The sequence below is a fragment of the Lytechinus pictus genome, unplaced genomic scaffold, assembly GCF_037042905.1.
Source record: "Lytechinus pictus isolate F3 Inbred unplaced genomic scaffold, Lp3.0 scaffold_19, whole genome shotgun sequence".
Taxonomy (NCBI): domain Eukaryota; kingdom Metazoa; phylum Echinodermata; class Echinoidea; order Temnopleuroida; family Toxopneustidae; genus Lytechinus; species Lytechinus pictus.
The window spans coordinates 10297701-10318439 of NW_026974140.1; the positions used below are offsets into that span (position 1 = coordinate 10297701).

At 34.8% G+C, this 20739-nt stretch overlaps 1 protein-coding gene across 3 annotated transcripts in view; it reads left to right on the plus strand.

Moving 5' to 3' along the window:
- The window catches only part of LOC129260677 (leucine--tRNA ligase, cytoplasmic-like), a 43645-nt gene extending 23771 nt beyond the window's left edge, over positions 1 to 19874 (plus strand). For all 3 annotated transcript variants that reach the window (XM_064114396.1, XM_064114397.1, XM_064114398.1), the window contains exons 14-24: positions 459 to 680; positions 3195 to 3310; positions 4313 to 4590; positions 5369 to 5509; positions 5933 to 6070; positions 9385 to 9492; positions 10335 to 10445; positions 11367 to 11471; positions 12948 to 13043; positions 16156 to 16288; positions 16811 to 19874. In XM_064114396.1, the coding sequence (XP_063970466.1) occupies positions 459 to 680; positions 3195 to 3310; positions 4313 to 4590; positions 5369 to 5509; positions 5933 to 6070; positions 9385 to 9492; positions 10335 to 10445; positions 11367 to 11471; positions 12948 to 13043; positions 16156 to 16288; positions 16811 to 17019 (1657 nt within the window). In that variant the 3' untranslated portion in view covers positions 17020 to 19874. The remainder of the gene's footprint in view (positions 1 to 458; positions 681 to 3194; positions 3311 to 4312; positions 4591 to 5368; positions 5510 to 5932; positions 6071 to 9384; positions 9493 to 10334; positions 10446 to 11366; positions 11472 to 12947; positions 13044 to 16155; positions 16289 to 16810) is intronic.
- The last annotated feature ends 865 nt before the right edge of the window (positions 19875 to 20739 follow it).

Consider the following 20739-nt stretch of genomic DNA (forward strand, 5'->3'; position numbering starts at 1 on the left):
GATGATGGTGATGGTTAGGATGATGGTGATGGTATTGATGATGATGATGATGATGAGTGATGATGGTGATGATGATGATAATGATGATGTGATGATGATGACGACGACAATGGGTGTTGTGATGGTATTTTCAATGAATATGATGCTGATGATTGTGATCTTGATAAGAAAATACTGGTTAGGATGATAATATGATTATTTTATTGGAGATGGTATTGATGATGATGATTATGTTGATGCTGATAATGGTGATGATTGTAGTAATGATGATGGTGTTGGTGATGGTGATCATGCTGCTGCTGCTGATGATGATAATGACACTAGTAGATGATGATGATTATGTTGATGATGATTAAGGCGATTGTGGCAGTAGTGATGATAATGAAAATGACAAATGACGATAATCACTGTGACAGTGAATACCAAGAAAATTATCATATGCTTTAACTATCCTGCAGACCAGGACAGATGACTCCTGAAGTCTGGAACTACATCTTCTTCCAAGAGAGTCCTTTCCCCGCTTCCACGGGTATCCCGAAGACCACTCTAGATCGTCTAAGACATGAGTTCCAGTATTGGTATGGTGTAGACCTGAGGGTGTCTGGGAAGGATCTCATTCCAAACCATCTCACATACTGGATATACAACCACGGTGCAATCTGGCCAGATGAAGAAAACAGGTACCTCTGTTCTATCCATTTCTTGAATTGAAAACAACATGAATATATCGTCGGCGTTCATCCGAACTGTCGTATCAGTCAATTTTCTTTTTAAAAAAGTCAATTTATCAATGTAAAGCACTTGTCTTGGTCTTTCCTACCATGTAGTTTTTCTAGCAATAAAGGTCTTGTACGGCTTTGAATTAAAAGTGCAAACTGCAAATTATAGTAAACTTTGAAGTTGATTTTTTTCTGAAATGGGTTTGGAACTGTTGTATCATGGTACAACGTTTCAGATGACGCCGACGATATATAGTTATGATGATAAAGTAAATTTCTTTAATGTAGCTAATGTAGATTACGGTAAACAATTTTTTCTTGCACTCAAAAACTCTAGTGGAAATTATAGATGTCTAGGTATATGTCTGTTCATTGGTAGGTTTGGCCAGGGGTAATAATTGTGTTACCAAGGAATTCATGATTCATGATTTCATGATCTTCTCATAATTTTTTTTTAAAAACAATCTTTTAAACAAAATTTTCAGTAACAATTTGCCACCACTTTGCAGGTGATATGCTTGTGAATAGGATGTGCATGCTGACTTCACTTGTTGCGATGGGTCATATTGTGATCAAACAAAGATGAGAAAGGTTGAGCTATTGTTAACAGTGGATCCACCCTCCCAACCATTGTCTCATCATAACCTTTGAACACTTTCTGAGAACTGTAATTTTAGCAGTTGAGATGCTGATTGGTCTTCACCTAGTTCATCTTATGTCTGTTTAGTCTCACTCTCATCCCACTTTGTCTAATCCTATTTTCTATACAACCAATTATTAGTATTCTACCAACCAATTTGTCTAATTACCATTTAGCATAATAGTAGTAATAATAATAATAATGGTATATTTACCCAGGGTAGCTACTTCAGTTCCGAAAACTGTTCTCCCAGCGGGCCCTGCTATTATTTTTATTACCCCAGCTTTAGCTAGGTACCTAGGCGCTCAAGAATTTAAGAAATTTCTTCCTAGCGGGTACTTATTCACCTCACCTGGGTTGAGTGCAGCACCATGTGGGTAAATTTCTTGCTCAAGGCAAACATGCCATGGCTAGGAATTGAACCCACATCCCTCAGATTGGGAGATGATAGTCGTAATCACTAGACCACGATGCCCCCCAAAATATATTCACACAGCATATTTAGCACTTTGTCTTATTTCTAATAAAGGCTCTACCCATTCATTGTATTATCCACTTGGCCTAGCACCATTTAGTTTATATAGTTAGGTGAAATGTTTATGAATCTAGTTTTCATCTGCCATAGTACAAAATGATATGTACACAACGTGGAAATCAGACCGTCTGGGCCTGAAACTAAATGGGAATTAGACTAAGTAGGAATGAGGCCAAGTAAAGTGTCTAACCAACAGCAATTGGACTTCATTTGGTAGTACATGTAGGCCAATTCTCACTACCCCAAATAGGAACAAAAATTTCATAATGCGCGAGACGAGATAATTTTCACTCCGTCGGGTCGTCATCACCACTTCCGGTTCAGAGTCATGCTCGCGCGAGGTTCGCGATACCGAGTTTTCCACCACGCTGAAATCTATGCCAATCAGCGTAATATGTACAGATTATAATATTTTTTATTCAATTTGGTCAGTTTTGATTCCATTTGAATTATAAATAAAAATGAAAAATATATTTCACGTGAAAATAATTTTTATTCATGTTTTTATTTGGTTATGAAAAAATTAAACAAAAAATGAATATCTTAAAATTTTGCATTTAGCGACCGGCCTGACATCACGATCGTATTCGACTAGACGCTAAATATATATACAGCATTCATTCCGTTCAATTTTTTGTCGACCACAAAATGGATAAAAAATCAGTTTCGGAACTTAAAAAAATCTTAACTGACAGAGGAATACCTTGCAATGGAAAGCTTCGGGCAGAATTAGTGACTTAATTAAGCAGAAAAGGCCGTTAAACTGTATCGTGAAAGAGAGGGTTGTGATCACGAACTTTCCGAGTGAAAGCAACGTTGTGTTGTGCATGACGGCACTGTTGATCTGAATGGCAAAACAGTGCATTGGACTTCCGAACAGGAAGTTGTAATACCGAAAAGCTATCCCATAATGCAATGCGTGTTACAGGGATTTTCCCGGATCTCGGGGAAATCGCTATTTGGGGTAGCGAGAATTGGGTTAAGTCCATATTGTATTATCTAAGACGTAGACCAACTGGTTGTAGACCAAGTGTATTGTAGAATAAAAAGTATTTAGACCACATTGGTAGTAGAATAATTGCATTAAGCTCATATGGTATTAGACTATCTGAGACTTAAACCAACTGGTTGTAGACTAACTGTAGTGTAGAATAAAAAGCATATTAGACCAAGTTGCTAGTAGACCAATTGCATTAAGCTCATAATGGTATTAGACTACCTGAGACTTAGCCCAACTGGTTGTAGACCAAATGGATGTAGTCCATGGAGACGATTTAGATTTCTTGTCCTCTTGATGTAGATGGCCTAAAGGAACCCGATGCAATGGTCATCTCATGCTAAACAATGAAAAGATGTCTAAATCAACAGGAAACTTCCTCACCCTTGCTGATGCTATAGACAAATTTTCTGCAGATGGTATGTATAATGTCAATATCATTAAAATAAGTCACATAATTGGTCTCTTAAGCCCAGCGCACACTATACGGTCCGACTACGACCCGATTTTTGAACGAATCGCAATTTGTATTTTATTTGAAGTGCAGCATAATGCCAAGAATACTAAAATCAGAATTCGGCTTTAGTGCAAGCCTTGTGGTCGGAGCAAAGTCCAAATCGGCTTCAAGTCGTAGGCTGATGATTTAGAATTGAATTTGCTTTTGTTCCTACTGGGAGGCTAAAAAATAGACTGGAATTTCAATTTTGATATTCATCCCACTATTCGGAACTTGATTGTTCAGATTTTATAGGTTGAATAGTTCATATAAAATGCTATTATAATTTCCTTGTTAATCAGGATTGTGTAGTGTGCACTGGGCTTAAATGGATTTTTTCGAGGGAGCGTTTCATCAAGATTTTTGTCTAACAAGTTGTCGGATCTTAAAACTTTCCTTGAATTTGATTGGCTGAGAGGCACTAGTACTGCAGTATCTGTCAGATAAGACATCCGAACAAGTCCTTTCATCAAGTCCTTTAATGAAATGCTCCCAAGATGTTAATGGAACTCTTCCTCTCAATCAAATGTATACAACTTCAGTTATGCTGTCATGAATATGATTCTCAAATGAGACAATTATCGAAAGTTCAATCTTGCGTTAGGCAAAAAGCTACATATAGCCTGTAAATTAGTAAATACATCCATAGCATTATTCTCTGCTTATCTCTTTGAACAATTTCTCCTGTGTAATTTTGTGTATGATGATTTTATCAGGAATTCTCAAAGGTCACTATTAAAAAAAATTTTCTTTTAAGCTTTATGCAGTCCTACATAGTCTAATTAAAAGTATCCTTTTAGATCCTGACCGATTAGTGAAAGGGACAATGCCATTAAATAATCAGCCATTTGGATGTTCGCACCCCATTTTTCTCCATTCGTACTTCTCTGTCTGAACTACTTCCTATGGCTTGTTTTGGATATAGGTATGCGTTTTGCCTTGGCTGATGCCGGTGACTCAGCTGTAGAAGATGCTAACTTCATGGAGACTGTAGCCGAGGCAGGAATCCTGCGTCTTTACAACTTCCTAGAGTGGGTCAAAGAAACCCTTGAGAAGAAAGACACCTTCAGGACAGGACCCTGCGATACTTTCAATGATCGGGTCTTTGACAGCGAGATCAATAAGGCCATCCTGGATACTGAGAAGCAGTATGATCGTATGATGTTCAAGGAAGCCTTGAGGACTGGTTTCTATGAGTTACAGGTAATTGCAATTCTCATGCATTCAGCATTTCATGGTTCTAGAACAATGATAACATGATGTTCAAGGAAGCCTTGAGGACTGGTTTCTATGAGTTCCAGGTAATTGCAATTCTCATGCATTCAGCATTCCATGGTTCTAGAACAATGATAACATGATGTTCAAGGAAGCCTTGAGGACTGGTTTCTATGAGTTCCAGGTAATTGCAGTTCTCATGCATTCAGCATTTCATGGTTCTAGAACAATGATAACATGATGTTCAAGGAAGCCTTGAGGACTGGTTTCTATGAGTTCCAAGTAATTGCAATTCTCATGCATTCAGCATTTCATGGTTCTAGAACAATGATAACATGATGTTCAAGGAAGCCTTGAGGACTGGTTTCTATGAGTTCCAGGTAATTTTAATTCTCTTGCGTGTAGTATTTCATGGTTCTAGAATGGTGATTGCATGATCAAAGAAGCTCTACCATCTGGCAAATTTTCATCCCGATCGCACAATCTGGCAGAGATCTTAAGGAGGGCCCATAATCCCAGCGGTTGTCAAAAGAATAAAAATACCCTGGGAGTATTAGGTTTAAAATGAACGTAATTGAGATATTTGAATCAAAATCACCTTGATTCAAATATCAAAGCAATTTCACCTCTTACACAATCTGTTGGATTGTTTGGTTCAGTTCTATTAACAAAATGATCTATATTCTGCAAATTTTAGGACAAAATGCTGGATAAACTCTACTTTTTTCTGAGAAATATGTGTTATTTTGTTGTATGATTTCACCAGGCAATCAGGGACAAGTACTGTGTACTGTCCGTTGAAGGTGTTCATCGAGATCTGATCCTGCGTTTCATTGAGGTCCAGACCCTCTTGCTAGCTCCATTCTGCCCTCATCTGTGTGAACATATTTGGTCTCTTCTTGGAAAGGTAAGTAATAAAAATCAAAGGCATTTGATTGGCCTTCAGGTTGGAAGAACATTTTTTTTTATTGCATTGCATTGAATTTTCCTATGCTAAGTGTAACCAGTGGTTTTTTTTTTTACAGAACCAATTGGTTGTTTTTTATCAATAGGTGAATTACTGGCCCTGAAATTACAAATTGTCAGAAAGCTATTTCAAAATTGAATTTGTGTGTCTGTTTGTTGATTATGTACTTGAGCTTTTATACCAACATGTATAATAGTAATAATAGTAATACAATTATAATAATAATATTAGTAATAAAATGGTATATGTGTGTCTGATTGACTGGAAACTTTGTGATGGCACTAAGATGTGTTCTTGTTTTTAACATAGGATAGATTATGTAGCAACTGTATAATGGTATTAACATGTGTTTTTTTATCATAGGATGGATTATTGATGCGAGCATCCTGGCCTGTAGCTGGTTCTGTTGATGACGTCTTGGTAAGGTCGTCAGAGTATTTGATGGACACTGCTCATGAATTGCGTCTTCGGGTCAAGATGGCAATGAACCCTTCAAAGAAGGTAATACCAAGCTCTTTTTATAACAGATTCTCATTTTTTTACATTTACTCATCTTAATTTGTTTTCATGTTTCATAAAGCTTGTATATAAAAGAGAAATAAGTTTACAATGCTATTTGATTAAGGTTAAAGATCAATTCAGGTCCAAAACTTTGATAATTTTTTTGTTTTTTAATTTCATATGTAACTTGTCATATCAGTTCATTTTCTTAAATCCCTGAGGCTTGTATTTACAAATGTTATGAAATAAATATCAAGTTGGAAAGTCAAGGTCAAAGGTCATTTGAGGTCATCAATCTTAAGTACTTTTTCATATGTTTTTATTTCCTCTCATTTTTCGAAAAATTATTAATCTCTGTTGTTTTCAAAGCCAGTACTTAAATTGTGTAATGCAGGCATGATTGTCAGAACCATTCCACTTGTTTTACAGCAAGCTTCTATCCTCAAACAAAACAAAAAATGAAATGTTACAAAAATTTAGACAATTTTAATGAAAGTTCTAAGGCGATGTTGTTACCCACAGGAAGTGGTGAGTATGAGATGGCCCTTGGATGTCTTTCAATCTTGGTTCCATCAAGTGACTAATGTAGGTAGACTAGACAGTATCTGCTTCATGTGTTTTTACACTGCTGCATGCATTACAAAACAGCACTTGATACGACATCTTGTGTCTAGCTAGAAAAGAGCTGGAGGAGTGCAAGTTGTCTGAGCACATTTTTTGCACCATAAGGGGTCAGAAATCCATTGCCCTGGAATCTTTTAATTTATCTATAGTGATAATAAATATGTTCGACTGAATAAAGTGAATCTTAGATCATTTGCAGTGCTGTGCAACCAAAATTATTTCTATTTGCAACTATTGTATGCAATGTTAACTAGTAACTCTACAAATTAATCAAAAGACTTATGTTTGTAAATAAGTGTTTGGTACCGCAAAATAGCCTTAAAAACAAACATACTGAAGCTTTTCGACATGCATTTATCGGAGTAAAATTGCATGAATGACTAGAGCGCCAGAGCGAAACAATATTTACTAGAACCTAAAGAGACAAAGGATGCCAAAAATGCTGAGCTGTGATTGGCTTTCAAGGTAAACAACTTAGGCTTAGTACCAGCTGTAAATTGAAACAAAGCAACTAAAACAACGCAAGGGTTCTTACGAACTCCTTCTGGCGGCACAGAATTGGGTCTGTTAGCTGGATATACTGTACGCTGCTTCGAGCATGCACTTATGTTTGATTTAATGCTTACATTTATTCAACCAATAAAAGGATAAACAATATAAGATAAAAGATTCACAAAGTAACAAAACAAATAATACATTGATGGCTAAGAGACCTCCGAGAAGCAATGCTTGTAAAAAGGAGTCTCCATAAGACATGAATACATTACAATTAAATTCAAACAAAATAGAAATCACATTATTTAAGATGAAAACAAAATGAAACATAATATATCAAATTATGAAAAATTAAGTATAAATTTATATTGAATTAAATTGAACACTCACATGTCGTTTTTTGCAATGCCCTAATAGTTTTATTTAGGTTTCAAGATGTATTTTATTTTATTTTATTTTATTTTATTATGCCCCCGCAGACGAAATCTGGAGGGGGCATTAAGCATTGCCCCTGTCCGTCCGTCCCCCCCCCCCACTTGGTTTCCGCGCGATAACTCGAAAAATGTTTAATGGATTTTAAAGATTTTTGATGTGTAGGTAGATGACACCAAAATACAGGCTAAGTTCGAATTCGGAGTCTGCAGGTCAAAGGTCACAGCTCATTAAATATGCGAGTTGGTTTCCACGCAATAACTTGACAAATATTTAATGGATTTTAGAAATTTTTGGTGTGTAGGTAGATGACACCAAAATACAGGCTAAGTTCGAATTCGGAGTCCGCAGGTCAAAGGTCACAGCTCATTATGTATGCGAGTTGGTTCAAAGGTCTAAATTTGTTCATTATATATATCTATATTGGTTTCTGCACGGTATTAAGTTCAATCATATGAATGAATTTCTGATCACGTTAAGCGGGGGCATCTGTGTCCTTTGGACACGTCAAATTTCTAGTCTAAATGATGTTTATCAGTCCATGAATCTATTCCCTGATAGAAGGAACTATTAGTATATAATTTTAATCAATTATCAGAGTGATGGGAATGAGCACGTTGAATTTTTATTCAGAAAAGTCACTTGTTTCCAAATGCAGTGAATATGCATTTATTATATTTTTTGCCTGAGCTAATGTGTGTAATGTTACAATCCCCCCTCCTCTAATCATCTAAGATAGTGAACACAATTTTTTTTCCTCTAAATAAGTGGCTTTTATTGGGTAAAAACAATACGTTCACTTTCTTAGATGGTTATTGTAATTTGCCATGCTTTTTTCAAGATGCACATTGAAAGTTCAGGAGAGGGCAAATTACTTTGTTGCAAAAATAATTGTACTTTATTCCTGTTTGCTTCTGCAAATATATTGGAATCTTCTTGACTTGAATGTTTTTATCCCACATAATTATGTCACTAATCCAAATCATTACCAGATTATATGAATGTGTATGCTTTAGAATGGTTGTCATGTGAACGATCTAAAAATAAAAATGTGTTTTATTGCATAAATTTGCAGGTTTTACATTAAAATTTATTTTGATTGATTACCTGATCAAAGTTAAATGTCTGCATTATTAGTTGTCTTTTCATATAGAACCCCTTCTCAAGCAGGGCTGAAAACATCGGGATAAATAATTATTTGAAGCTTAAGTGCTTATGGGGCTATTTTTAGATAAGAATTTTGTATCATGAGCCTCTGATGTCTCAGGTTCAAACCCAAGTGCATGTAGATGCTCTATAAAATTCATCCCCATATACATGAATCACAGGCCCTTTGGAGAGGACTTTGAACCTTCTGTCCTCTAGTTATCTATAATAATGCACATACCTTTAAAAGAATTGTTTCCTTGGTATTTATACACTCCAGTTGTATCATGCAATTGGTTACAGAGATATTCACAAATATAAAGGCATTTTAGTAAATTCAGATCAGTCAGTGAAGTACTATTAGTTTTCACAATTTATTTAACTCTATAATATCAATCCTAAGTCCTAAAATTCGCCTGTTTGATTCACCACATGGTCTACTTTCATTTAGTCTAATGTCATTCGGTCTATTGAACCAGTTGGTCCATTAGCCATTTAATCCATATACCATGTGGTCTAATTAAACTAAAGTGGATTTGTTTTGTTTACTTTTTTATCCCCTTCCTCCTGATCTTACCCTTCCACTCTCTCTCTTTGCACCTGTATCTGTGAATCAGAAAGGAGCCCCTCCCCCTAGGAAGCCTACCCATGGTGTCATCTATGTAGCTAAGAACTTTCCACCTTGGCAGAATGCAGTCTTGACAAAGCTCAAAGAACTATGGCAGGTAAGAAAAAATAATGTTTTCAGAACATTATCTGTTGTTGGTGAGCCGTTTAACCCTTGTTTCTCAGAATATGGAGAACAGCTCAGAAATATGACAATGGCGGCAGCCTCTAATTGCCCGAAAATAATTTCCTACATGTCATTCCTGTTGGGAATTCTTTCAAGCCCAAATAATGTTGCCACTCATGTTATAACTCCAAAATAGAACTTTATAAGCTGTCTTTTAATCTTTAGATACAAGGTTTTAACAACTTACCGCTAATATGTATTAGTACATGGTAATTATGACGACTGTAGTTATAGCAATGATGATGATGGTGGTGGTGGTGGTGATGATGATGATGATGATGATGATGATAATCTTTATGCTGTTGACATTGACGATGGTGATGATGATGGTGATGATGGTGGTGGTGGTGGTGATGATGTTGATGATGGTGATGATAGTGGTGAAGGTGGGGGTGGTCTTGAGTGAGTTCTTAAGTGCCGTCTCATTTCAATCTTTAATCAATAAATCTATGTTTTAGTACCCTTAATTGTATCACACACCATTAACTGAAACATGCAGTTCAATATGAAATAAAGCAAAATTGTACCACTTTGGCAGAGATGGTGTGTTTTTAATGAAGAAATAATTGTTTGCAAGACATTTCTTTTACTGCAAATGGTTTAGATTGAGAATATATTTAATGAAATAATTGGATTCAACTTGTCAAACATTGAACTCTCACAAGGCGTGAGACTGGTGGATGTAAACAGAAACCTTGATTCTGATATGCACCTTAGAGAAAATATGAATTGTGAAGTGATAATTACACTGTACTGATATTGACTTGTTTACAGGCTAACAACAGTGCATTTCCTGACAATAAATTGATTCTTGATCAATTGAAGAGTATTGATGTGATCAAGAAGTTCATGAAGAAGGTCATGCCTTTTGTCCAGCACATCAAGGTAAGGTGATTTCTTACATTCTGTTGAAAGCTTGATTTGACATAATGATATATTAAATCAAATATATCCAACCCTAATTAAAACTGTGAAAAGAAGGAGTGAGAGATGGCATAAAGAGTTTTAAAGATTTTAAATTTTGTACAAAATTCTTTGAAAATATTGACAGATGAGCCAAAAAGAAGAATACAGGGGTCTTGATTGATGGATGGATTTGTAAAGTCATTGGTTGAAAGTTTCTACTGAAGACATGTGATTAGGACTTGGGCAAATTAGGATATGGTTTTTTTCTCGTGACCTTCTAGGGTGGTTTCGTATCGAGGCAATTTGGAACTTTTAGACAATTTGATCTTCCTAACTTTTTGTCTTGATTTAGTTTTAGCATGTAGGCTTGTTATTAAACGACTGCAGGTGCATGTATAGAACATATGCTTGCAATGTCCTCCTGTTCTCTTATTCTTTTGTAGAAGTTTGCTGATAAAAAAGAAATATTTGCTGAATCACCACTCGCCCTGTGATTAATATTTTTACATTTATGTTTAAAAATATATGTAAATATTTAGCTTTGCTTAAATGGCTCTTGTTATATTTGTTTTCTTGGAAATTTAAGTCACCTCTTTTATAATATGTGACTTAAAGAAATCTTGATTTCTTGGTTGAATGTATTAAATCATCATGATCAATTGCATGTATCCCCTAGAATTCATAAATTGAATTTGGCAAAAAAATTAGTATCGCTTCCAAATTGAATAATGATGTGCAATTCCTGTGATTAAATGCAAATTTGTTGTCTAATTGCATTCAATTGCAACTCAAATTTCTTTCAATACTTATTACACTTGATCTGGGCACTTACTTCTTTGCAATGCCCCAAAAGTGGTTCCAGAGTCTAGATAGTGATTAACTTTTTGTGTTGGTTTGCAGGAGAATGTTGCAAATAAAGGACCTAGGGCCTTGGACACTACTATGGAATTTGAAGAGACTGATGTACTACAGAGCAATCTTGACTACTTGACAACTACATTAGAGGTATACTCTCTTGCTCATTTTCTGTCTGCCTGTCTGTTTCTCTATCTTTTGCCCTCTCTCTTTCTCTCCTGCTTTCTTTCTCTTGCGCTTGTCTCTCACTCTCTGCTTTTTTGTCTCGCCCACTGGAGGTGAAGGCGAGAGTTAGGGATCCAAATGTCGTCAGTCCGCCACAAACCTTATGACACATACTCTGCAACCGAAAGTCACTTTTCAACCAAACTTGGATGGTAGATGGACTAGGGGAACCTGCATGTCATGCTGCAGTCGGAGGTCACATGGTAAGGTCAAAGGTCATTTTCAGGTCAACGTTAAAAGTTTACATGCAAGACTCTTATGACACCTAACTCCACAACTTTAAGTCACTTTTCAACCAAACTTGGATGGTAGATGGACTTGGGGGACCTGCATGTTATGCTGCAGTCGGAGGTCACATGGTAAGGTCAAAGGTCATTTTCAGGTCAACGTTAAAGTGTACATGCAAGACTCTTCTGACACCTAACTCCGCAACCGTAAGTCACTTTTCAACCAAACTTGGATGGTAGATGGACTTGGGGGACCGTAAGTCACTTTTCGACCAAATTTGGGTTGTAGGTGTATTTAAGAGACCTGCATGTTATTGTGTTCGGAGGTCACATGGTATGGTCAAAGTTCATTTTGAGGTCAACATTAAAGTTTATGGGCAAGACTCTTATGACAAGTGTTATTCCATCCCAGTCATTTCACAATGAAGTTTTGATACAATTCTGTTGCGTGCCCTCGCAAATCACAATATTTCTGGTTATTTTCATAAGTTGGCGAGACACAAAATCGCTTATGCCTCGTTTCTCTTTCAGCTCCCCCCCCCCCCCCCCCCCATGAAGACAAGTTTAATTCGGGAGAGTGTGATGCCTGCATCAAAAAGAAAATGTATCTAGTATTTGTTATTTAATCCTTATTAATCAATAATTCTCTGTATGCTGGGCCATGCTCATTCTCACATGGCTGTAATTGATGAAAATTGAAATAGTGGGGGTTATTTTCCTGAAGTTTGTGAGTCCACCATCGCTGAAATGTCCACTTCTGTTGAAGGCTATTGCAGTTGATAAAATAAAAGCAGAAATGGTGAATAGAATCTGTGAACAATCTCAACATGTCAAAATGCTGGACAGACTGTACAGTGTAATATTTTGTTTCATAAGATATAAATATATATGGGTGTGTGTTGGTATGCTGGTGTGATTGTGTTTGTGTATGAGGCTTGTTTTCTTTTTATCTTTACACTTTAACAACGTGAGATCTGTTTTGTTTTGTAAATTATTGTACAGGGCCCCATCCTCTCAAGCTATGCTTTTCTTGGGGTCCTTCCGATTTTTATTTATGAATATTGTATGTATTTATTTTGATTGAGTTTTTAATGGAAAATAAATGAATTGAATTGAAAAAAAATTTGATTTCATTACTAATTTGGATGCCCTTCCTTTCTTATTTAAATGCCAGCTTGAAGGTTTAGAAGTTCGTCCAAGCAGCGAAGCTTCAGATAAGATCCAAGAAGAATGTTGTCCCGGAAAACCTTTCTCTGTTTTTGTCAACCAGGTGAGATTTTCATTAAATGTATTTTTCGACCCCTTTTTCCCTCTTTTCCTCTCCCCTTCCCCCTTTCTATGTAACGCTAAACTATTTCACCATTGTCACATTAGTTTTTCTCTCAATATTATTCATAACTCACCCATTTTCTTCATTTATTACACATTCCTATTTTTTGTGTCAACAAAATTTGTAATTATGGTTTAGCACCTATCGATTTAAAGACTTTCTTTTAAGTGAATATAATAATATCTTTAGTTTTGTTATAAGACACTCCTTCATTTTCAAAAAATTTGTTTGATTGAAGAAAAAAAAGGCAAAACAGAATATAGCCAATATGAAATATGTAAGCTTAGTAATAAATTGATGTGGATTAATTCAATAATTTTTTTGGATTAATATAGGTGTTGTGGCTCAGTGTAAAAGTCTCTAGACTTAGAACCTAAACTTGTTCAATTATGTATGGTAATAAGGGACCAAGCATAAACTTATTGCTTGAATTGTAGCATGTGTAACAGCTACTCTGCTAAAGCCTGGGTATGATAATGCATTATTGTAGAGTGTTTTACTTTTGATAGAGTAAGTGTGGGGTGCTTTTCATATTGAGATATTATTTAAAATCGTAACTGAATTTCCACCTGTTCAATACATCATTGGGTTCTTCTCTTAGCCGGTAAGTATGATATCACTCTTAATACATGTGCCAGTGTCGTTATGGAAAGTTTCTCAAATTATGCTGTGCCCAATATAAATTGACTTTTTATTTCCATTTCAAGTTGTGAGATTTGATATATTTTGTGTATCTTCTTTCAGCCTTTCTATGAATCTGTTCAATCTTGATGTACCCCAGTCAGTTTATTGAATAAATTTCAAAATTCTAGATCATGTAATGTGGTTTGGCCGAATGATGCCTGCCATGAAATGAGATTTATTCAAGTATTAACCCTATCTTAACTGGGCTATTTCAGACCAGGATATACTGGGGGGGTCAAATTGACCCCCCCCCCTCGGATCTCGGCAGCTGATTGCGCGATCGCCGCAAAAATTTGCATGCGCATAGAGCCTGATGTAAACTACTTGACTGTATAGTAAAATTTTTAAAAAAGTAATTGTTTATATTTTTTAATTAATTAATTATGCAAATAAGTATGAAATTTGCCCAATATGTGTTTTTTGTGTATGTTCTTGCCTTTTACTCAATTTATATAGCTAGTAGAATGCTAATTTTTCGGGGGAGTATCAATTATTACATTTTTAACAAAATATCAACAAAAAAATTGCAAAAATATAATTTATTCTTTATGTATTTTATTGGTTTTTAATTCTTATGTATTTCTTTGGTTTTTATTGTTTTTTGATGATTTGTTTAATGTAATTTATGTATATAAGAAATCACTATATGATTTGCTTGGAATGATTCTATATTATTATCCCATATAAAGTTTATTACATGCACTTGTTAGCATTGTAAAACAACCCAAGTCAAATAGATCTAGAGTATGGCATTTTACCAATGGTCTTTCTTTCTCAGTTACAAACACCTTTCTTGCTCAATCACAAGCGCACAGCTATTACTTTTGATGTGCAGGTCCATGCAAATTTGTAGATGCACCTAGCCCTGACAAACTCAAAGCTATTGCACTGCATTTTTATCAAAAATGTTGAAGAGTTATGTGATGCAAATTTGATTTACATTCGCCATTCCTGACTGCATGAAATGTATGGTACTTGTCATACATTATCCATGTCATTAGCTGTTTTGTTGGAACCATTTCTTGATAGGTTTCTCAGTCAGTTTATAAATAATTTGTACCCCCTTGTTGTGTTCAGTTCTTATTTTACCATAAAAGTTTATTTTTTGTGTATCAGCATGATTGTTGAATGATTATTTTGCTTATTACAATATCATGTAGATATCATTGTGCTTGATATTAAATCTGACAAGAAATTTGTATCAATGGACTGTAATTGGCCCAAATATGTGATAGTTTTTAGATACATGTATTGTGTTTCGTAAAGCTCTCTGTCAATTACACATAACTTTATACAGAATGGGAACATGATTTTGTGTGCTAAATCAAAGTTTCTATCATTGTTGTTACATGAACTAAAGTTGACTTGAGATTCAAAACTTTGTAGATTACTTTTTATTTTTTTGTGTATATTTATTCATGTATATTTCTATTTATTTATGTATTTATTTATTTATTCATTCATTCATTCATTCAATCATTAATTTATTTATTTATTCCTTTTTTTTTTCATTTATATTTTGGGGGGTATATTATTTGTTTATGTTCTTTTTATTGATTTTTAGTGGGGGATCAATAAGCATTTAGATACATAAAACTAAACAATGTGATACTAAACTTGGGCAAATGTCATGCAACTTGATATTCATCCAGTCAGGGACCCGTAACACAAAGCTTAGAAATTGATCGTATAGTTGATTTGAAGGATTGATTGCACACAATGGCCCGAATTCACAGAGGTGGTTTTGAAAACCATCAATTGAACCCATGGTTTATGCAGATTTCCTTTATTAATTACGCTTATTTACCGTGTGTATTAAAAAATGTCCAATGCTGATGGGTGCTTTTGTCACAGTGCGCCAGATTGATGCCTGTTGACATGGTTGAGTACGCTATTTTATTCAGGAGTCCACTGTTCTGAACAGTGGACTCATGAATTCAAAAGAGTGGACTCATTGATAAAATAGCGTGGATAACCACGACAACAGGCCTCAATCTGTGACAAAAGCACACATCAGCATTGGACATTTTTTGATATACCCAGTAAATTATGCATGTTATTTATACAGGAAATCTTCATGAATCATGGGATCAACCGATGGTTTGCAAAACTTCCTTTGTGAATTTGGTCCATTAATTTAATGTCATTGAGTGTACAAATCAGCCCTACTACAATAAAGCTATGAGATTTCAGCATTTTGTCCCTGAAGTGCTGAAGTATTGCAATTCACTTTTGTCTCGCCTGAAGAAAGTTTTGGCGAGACCTAGTAATCAAATTACGCAAGTTTCATGCAAAGACACATCCACTTGTCGTGTGCTGACAGGGGGCCTTTATTAATGATTCTTTCCATTCTTGATTATTCTTGCAGCCATGTGTATCGGTAAGCTTTGTGAATCCCCAACCTAGTAATGGTTTCTTCTCACTAAGATGTCCTGTTTATGAAGGAGATACCGTCTCAAGGATAGCTGCACGTATCCAGAAGAACAGTAGGAATATACCAGGTTAGTTGGCCTGTCTCGCACAGTCCTTTAAAGCCTTTCTAAAATTTGGTACAGGGTTAGCAGTCAAACATTTGTATATTTCAAAAGTGCAGTGGCCATAAATTTTTTTTTTCAGCCAATATGATTTGAATTTGGCATCATATTTGCAACTGTGTGAAAGCAAAGGAAATACTTTTCTCTCTCATGTGACATACATTTTCATGAGATTTTAAGACAGCTAGATGAGCATATTTTTGGTATTTATTTTAATGTTCCTCTACAGTTCATCACCTCTTTACAGTGTTGATAATGTAAAGTGTTCATATATTCCCTGTAGACACTGCATGTACATGCATATATCATGCATCTTTGTATTTGTGAAATCTTGAAAGATGGTTACCCTATAATCTAGATGGTAGTTATAGCTTTTGTAGATGGTAAACTGCCTAGATTATAGCCTAAAAGAAGCCATACTGGATTTTAAGTATTGGCCTTCACTTAATTTAACATGTGTACCTGTTTGTATGTTTTTTTTTTCATCAGATCTTTCTAAAGTGAGTTTCCTCCGGTACAATGATCCAGCTCTCGGCCCACGAGCCCTCCCTCGTTACGATTGTCCAGAAGAAGGAAAGACCCCTATCCCTGCTACAGCCAAGTTCTCCATTCAAGATAAGACACAAACTGTTACTGTATCCCAGAATGGCTCAAAGGTAGATATAGGTAACATGATAGTGTATATGGTCATGTCATAGAGAATTGGACCTGCTGTAAAGTAAATGTGACCAACCCCAAAACAACAATAAGTCGCCTGGAAAGGTCCTCTGTTAGTATCCAAAATTGTAGTAATTTAGTCTTCAAAAACCGAAATTGAGAAAATTAGCTTCTCGGAAAGAGTAACTCTTCATTCTTCATTCTTTTGTATTTGTTAAACATTAAACAAGATTCCAGAGTTTTATTGACATCTTTTGTTTATGGACTGCTGGAAGTCTCACCCAGTGTGCACAGTTTGCACATCTCATCCTTGAGTAATCCCCATTCGGAGGTTTCATTAAAATTCTTCTACTTTGAATCAAGTACTTCTCTGGATCATTGTTGATCAATTTTGACAATTTAAATAGCTTTGGGTCTTAATTTTTCAAACTTCATTAAAAAAAATATTCAAAATTTATTTTTTGGTAACTTTTTTGGGGGATTTAGGCGGTGGATCACAAATAACACTTTACCCTAGGAGCTTGCCTGACATTTCACAGCTGTGTTTACATTCTGTAAACAATGGACAAATCACACCCGAATATTAAATTCAAAATTAGTAGTAGAAGAATATTGTGACATTATACAAGTCAAATTCATTGAAAATAATAGTTTTAAAATAATGTAACAGTATTTATGTAATTACTTTCTTTAATTATCTAGTGAATTTTTAGCTATGTAAATCTTTTTTTTTTCAGTTAAGGCCGCAGTTGCCTCTGCCTACATGTATGTCAACAAAGCAAAAGACAATTAATTAATCTTTTAATTCATCAGTCACAAATGATTGTGGGTTGTTTTCTTACTAATTTTATCCTTTCACTTCTTTAAAGTGTATACTTTCCCCAGACCTTCTTTCTCTCTATAATATAATGGTTCCATAATGTATCATTTGGATGACTAGAATCCTAAATTACTGTTTGAGGCCCTGTCACATCGTTCCATGCAAGCCTTGCCCGCTGGAGCGAATGCAAGTCTGATTTGAACTAGACTCACCATCAAGGCTTGCACAGAACAATGTGACACACTCTTTATATTGTTGATTTTCCTCAATGATCAACTATTGAAAAGGTATATTCTGGCAGGGGATAGAGACTCTAATGTGATATAAATAGTTAATTTACAATAGACATGTTTTTACTGTAAGTAGCAAGTCGAACTAAGCTACATGTATCTGTTGCACAAAGTATGTCAACAATCAAATGCAAGACTTATGATTGATTTGAAAAGATGTGATTTACATAATACTTGCAATATATTATAAGTTTCTTGCAATGTTCCCTTGAACTGGTAGCCAATACTTGAGATACATGTATGCTGCTCTAATGCATATAAGATGGGAGGTTTAGGTACTACCTTTTCAACTGACTTGTAATCATTGACATTGAATATGGGGGTCAATAGGGATTGTATTGGTCTGAAATCATGTACCACTTAACCATTGCAATACTACTGTATGTCATGATAATTATTCATGACCAATAAAATAAATAAGTGTTTGTGCCTGCTTTTTTGTCATTTGTATGCTGGTACACTTTGAATCACAAACATGTTTCTTACAAGTGATTGGATGGATTGAAAATCATGAAGCTCAGAGATGATCAACTACTGCAATTTATTTGTTGTAATGTTAGTGAAATGAAAAGGTATACTGTTCAAATTCCTGTCTCAATTGACAGGTTTGCTTTTAATGATTTATTTTCAAATAAGGGACGTTCTTCAAGATATTAAAGTTTGTCTAAGGATAACATGACACAGCAGCAGATAATTATGTCTACCTGAATTCATATGATCTATTGATACTATGTCAATGATACACATTGCTAAAGCTTCATTCAGGAGTCCTTTCTTTAAATCTCTTTGGTCTATTATTGGGTTTATGGCACAATGTGTTTAACATTTGTGGCATTGAATGAATTCATATATTCTATGGAGATCAGTAAGTTGTAAAATATTGATGAGTACTCGAATGAATGATTATGAATGTATTATAAGTATTCAATTTTATTTCCAATGTTTTTAAGTTGGCTACGATCTAAAAGATATGAATCATATTTATGAATTTCTAGGGAAAAAAATTATGTAAAGTCAATTACCTTAAAAAAATTCATCAAACTGTTCATTAATTCGCTGTCATGCAAGCATGTTTCACAAGCCTGAAATTATCATCGTTTGTTACATCTGCATATCTTCTGATTGTTCAAATTCAGTTGCAATTTTTATTTTCTCCTTGTGAATTGGAATTTACTTAGAAGTACATTCCTATTTATTTATGTTAAAAAACATGAATATTATTTCATAAACACTTTACTTTGATTTATTTCGACCTGCCTATTTCAAGATTTGGTAATTATCAAACCTGGTAAGATTTCTTTATTTTGCGCTTCCATTTTGTGAATTTTGAAATATACATTTAGTTCTACTATTACATTTTTCTGCAGTCTTCTTTGTAATACATGTTCCGTTTAATAGATATTTTCAAAGATGTAAGGAGTTGGGAGCTTTTTTCTTGCTTCAAACAGTAAATGGGGGCTAAGGGTCATTTAGTCCCCGAATTGTCCAAAAAATCACTGTGATTACATATTACTCCTCATGTACAATGGTGGATATTTTGAAAGAGTATAGGATATAATGATGATGAAAAAAATTCATTATTTATCAAATTTCTTTTTGAAATATTGCTTTATGAAAAGTGTTGTTACAATTCCTATCAATAGTCTGCTAAAAGTGCATTTTACAAATGTAAGATATGTATTTGTCTCAAGTAAGCTAAGTGTTTGTGCTATAAGTACATTTTGGTAATGTATACTTTGCAGAGGTCTGTAATGATAAATAAATGTACTGTATGTGTCAAGTGGAATCTGTACTTGTCTTGTTGTATTGATTATACTGGGGCCTGATTTTTTTTAAAAGTCTTAATTTGTATGCCTGTAGTTATCTTCTGCACCCTCCCCCCGAATGTGTAGGTTGCAATATTTATATTATTTAGTATAATTCCCTTAATTTTCAATCAGTGATCCAACTTCACATTCCTTCGAAAATAAAGCAAAAGCATTTGATATTTATGGCCAATGTTAGACAAAGGTAACCATCTTTTCTGGGGATTTATTTGACATTGCTTACATTTTACTATCATCCCTGTGTCACAAATGTAGTTCAGTGGACCAACCAGTTGTACTGAAGCTTTTATACACCTCCAGAAAGTGTAAGAAATTGGTAATGCTACAGTGAAATCAGACTGACAGAAGCTATTCTGTTTACATTATTACCAATGGCAGACTATACATATAGGTCAGTTTGGAGTCGGTTTCATTGGTTTAGCTGTGATGTATGGATTTGTGAAATGATAACATATAAAAGGTGAGAAGTCCCGATTTAGATAAATTGGTTCAAAGGAAGCGGATAACTAAAAGAAGGAATTTTATATTTCTCATAAAAACAAAGAAGCCAGAAAGTTGTGGATTCTCAAAATATGAAAGTATCATTGGATCTGTTTGTAGGAGGAAAATTGATGATGGTCTGTGGAATTGTTGATGGATGATGAAGGTGATGATCATGATCATGATGATGATGATGATTATAATGTTGATGATGAAGATTATTATTATTATAATGGTGGTGGTGATGATGATGATGATAATGGTGATAATAATGGTGGTGATGATGATTGTGACGTGTTTAGAGCTAGGGTTAAGTGGTAAGGGCTCTAGAGTTGGGTTCAGGGT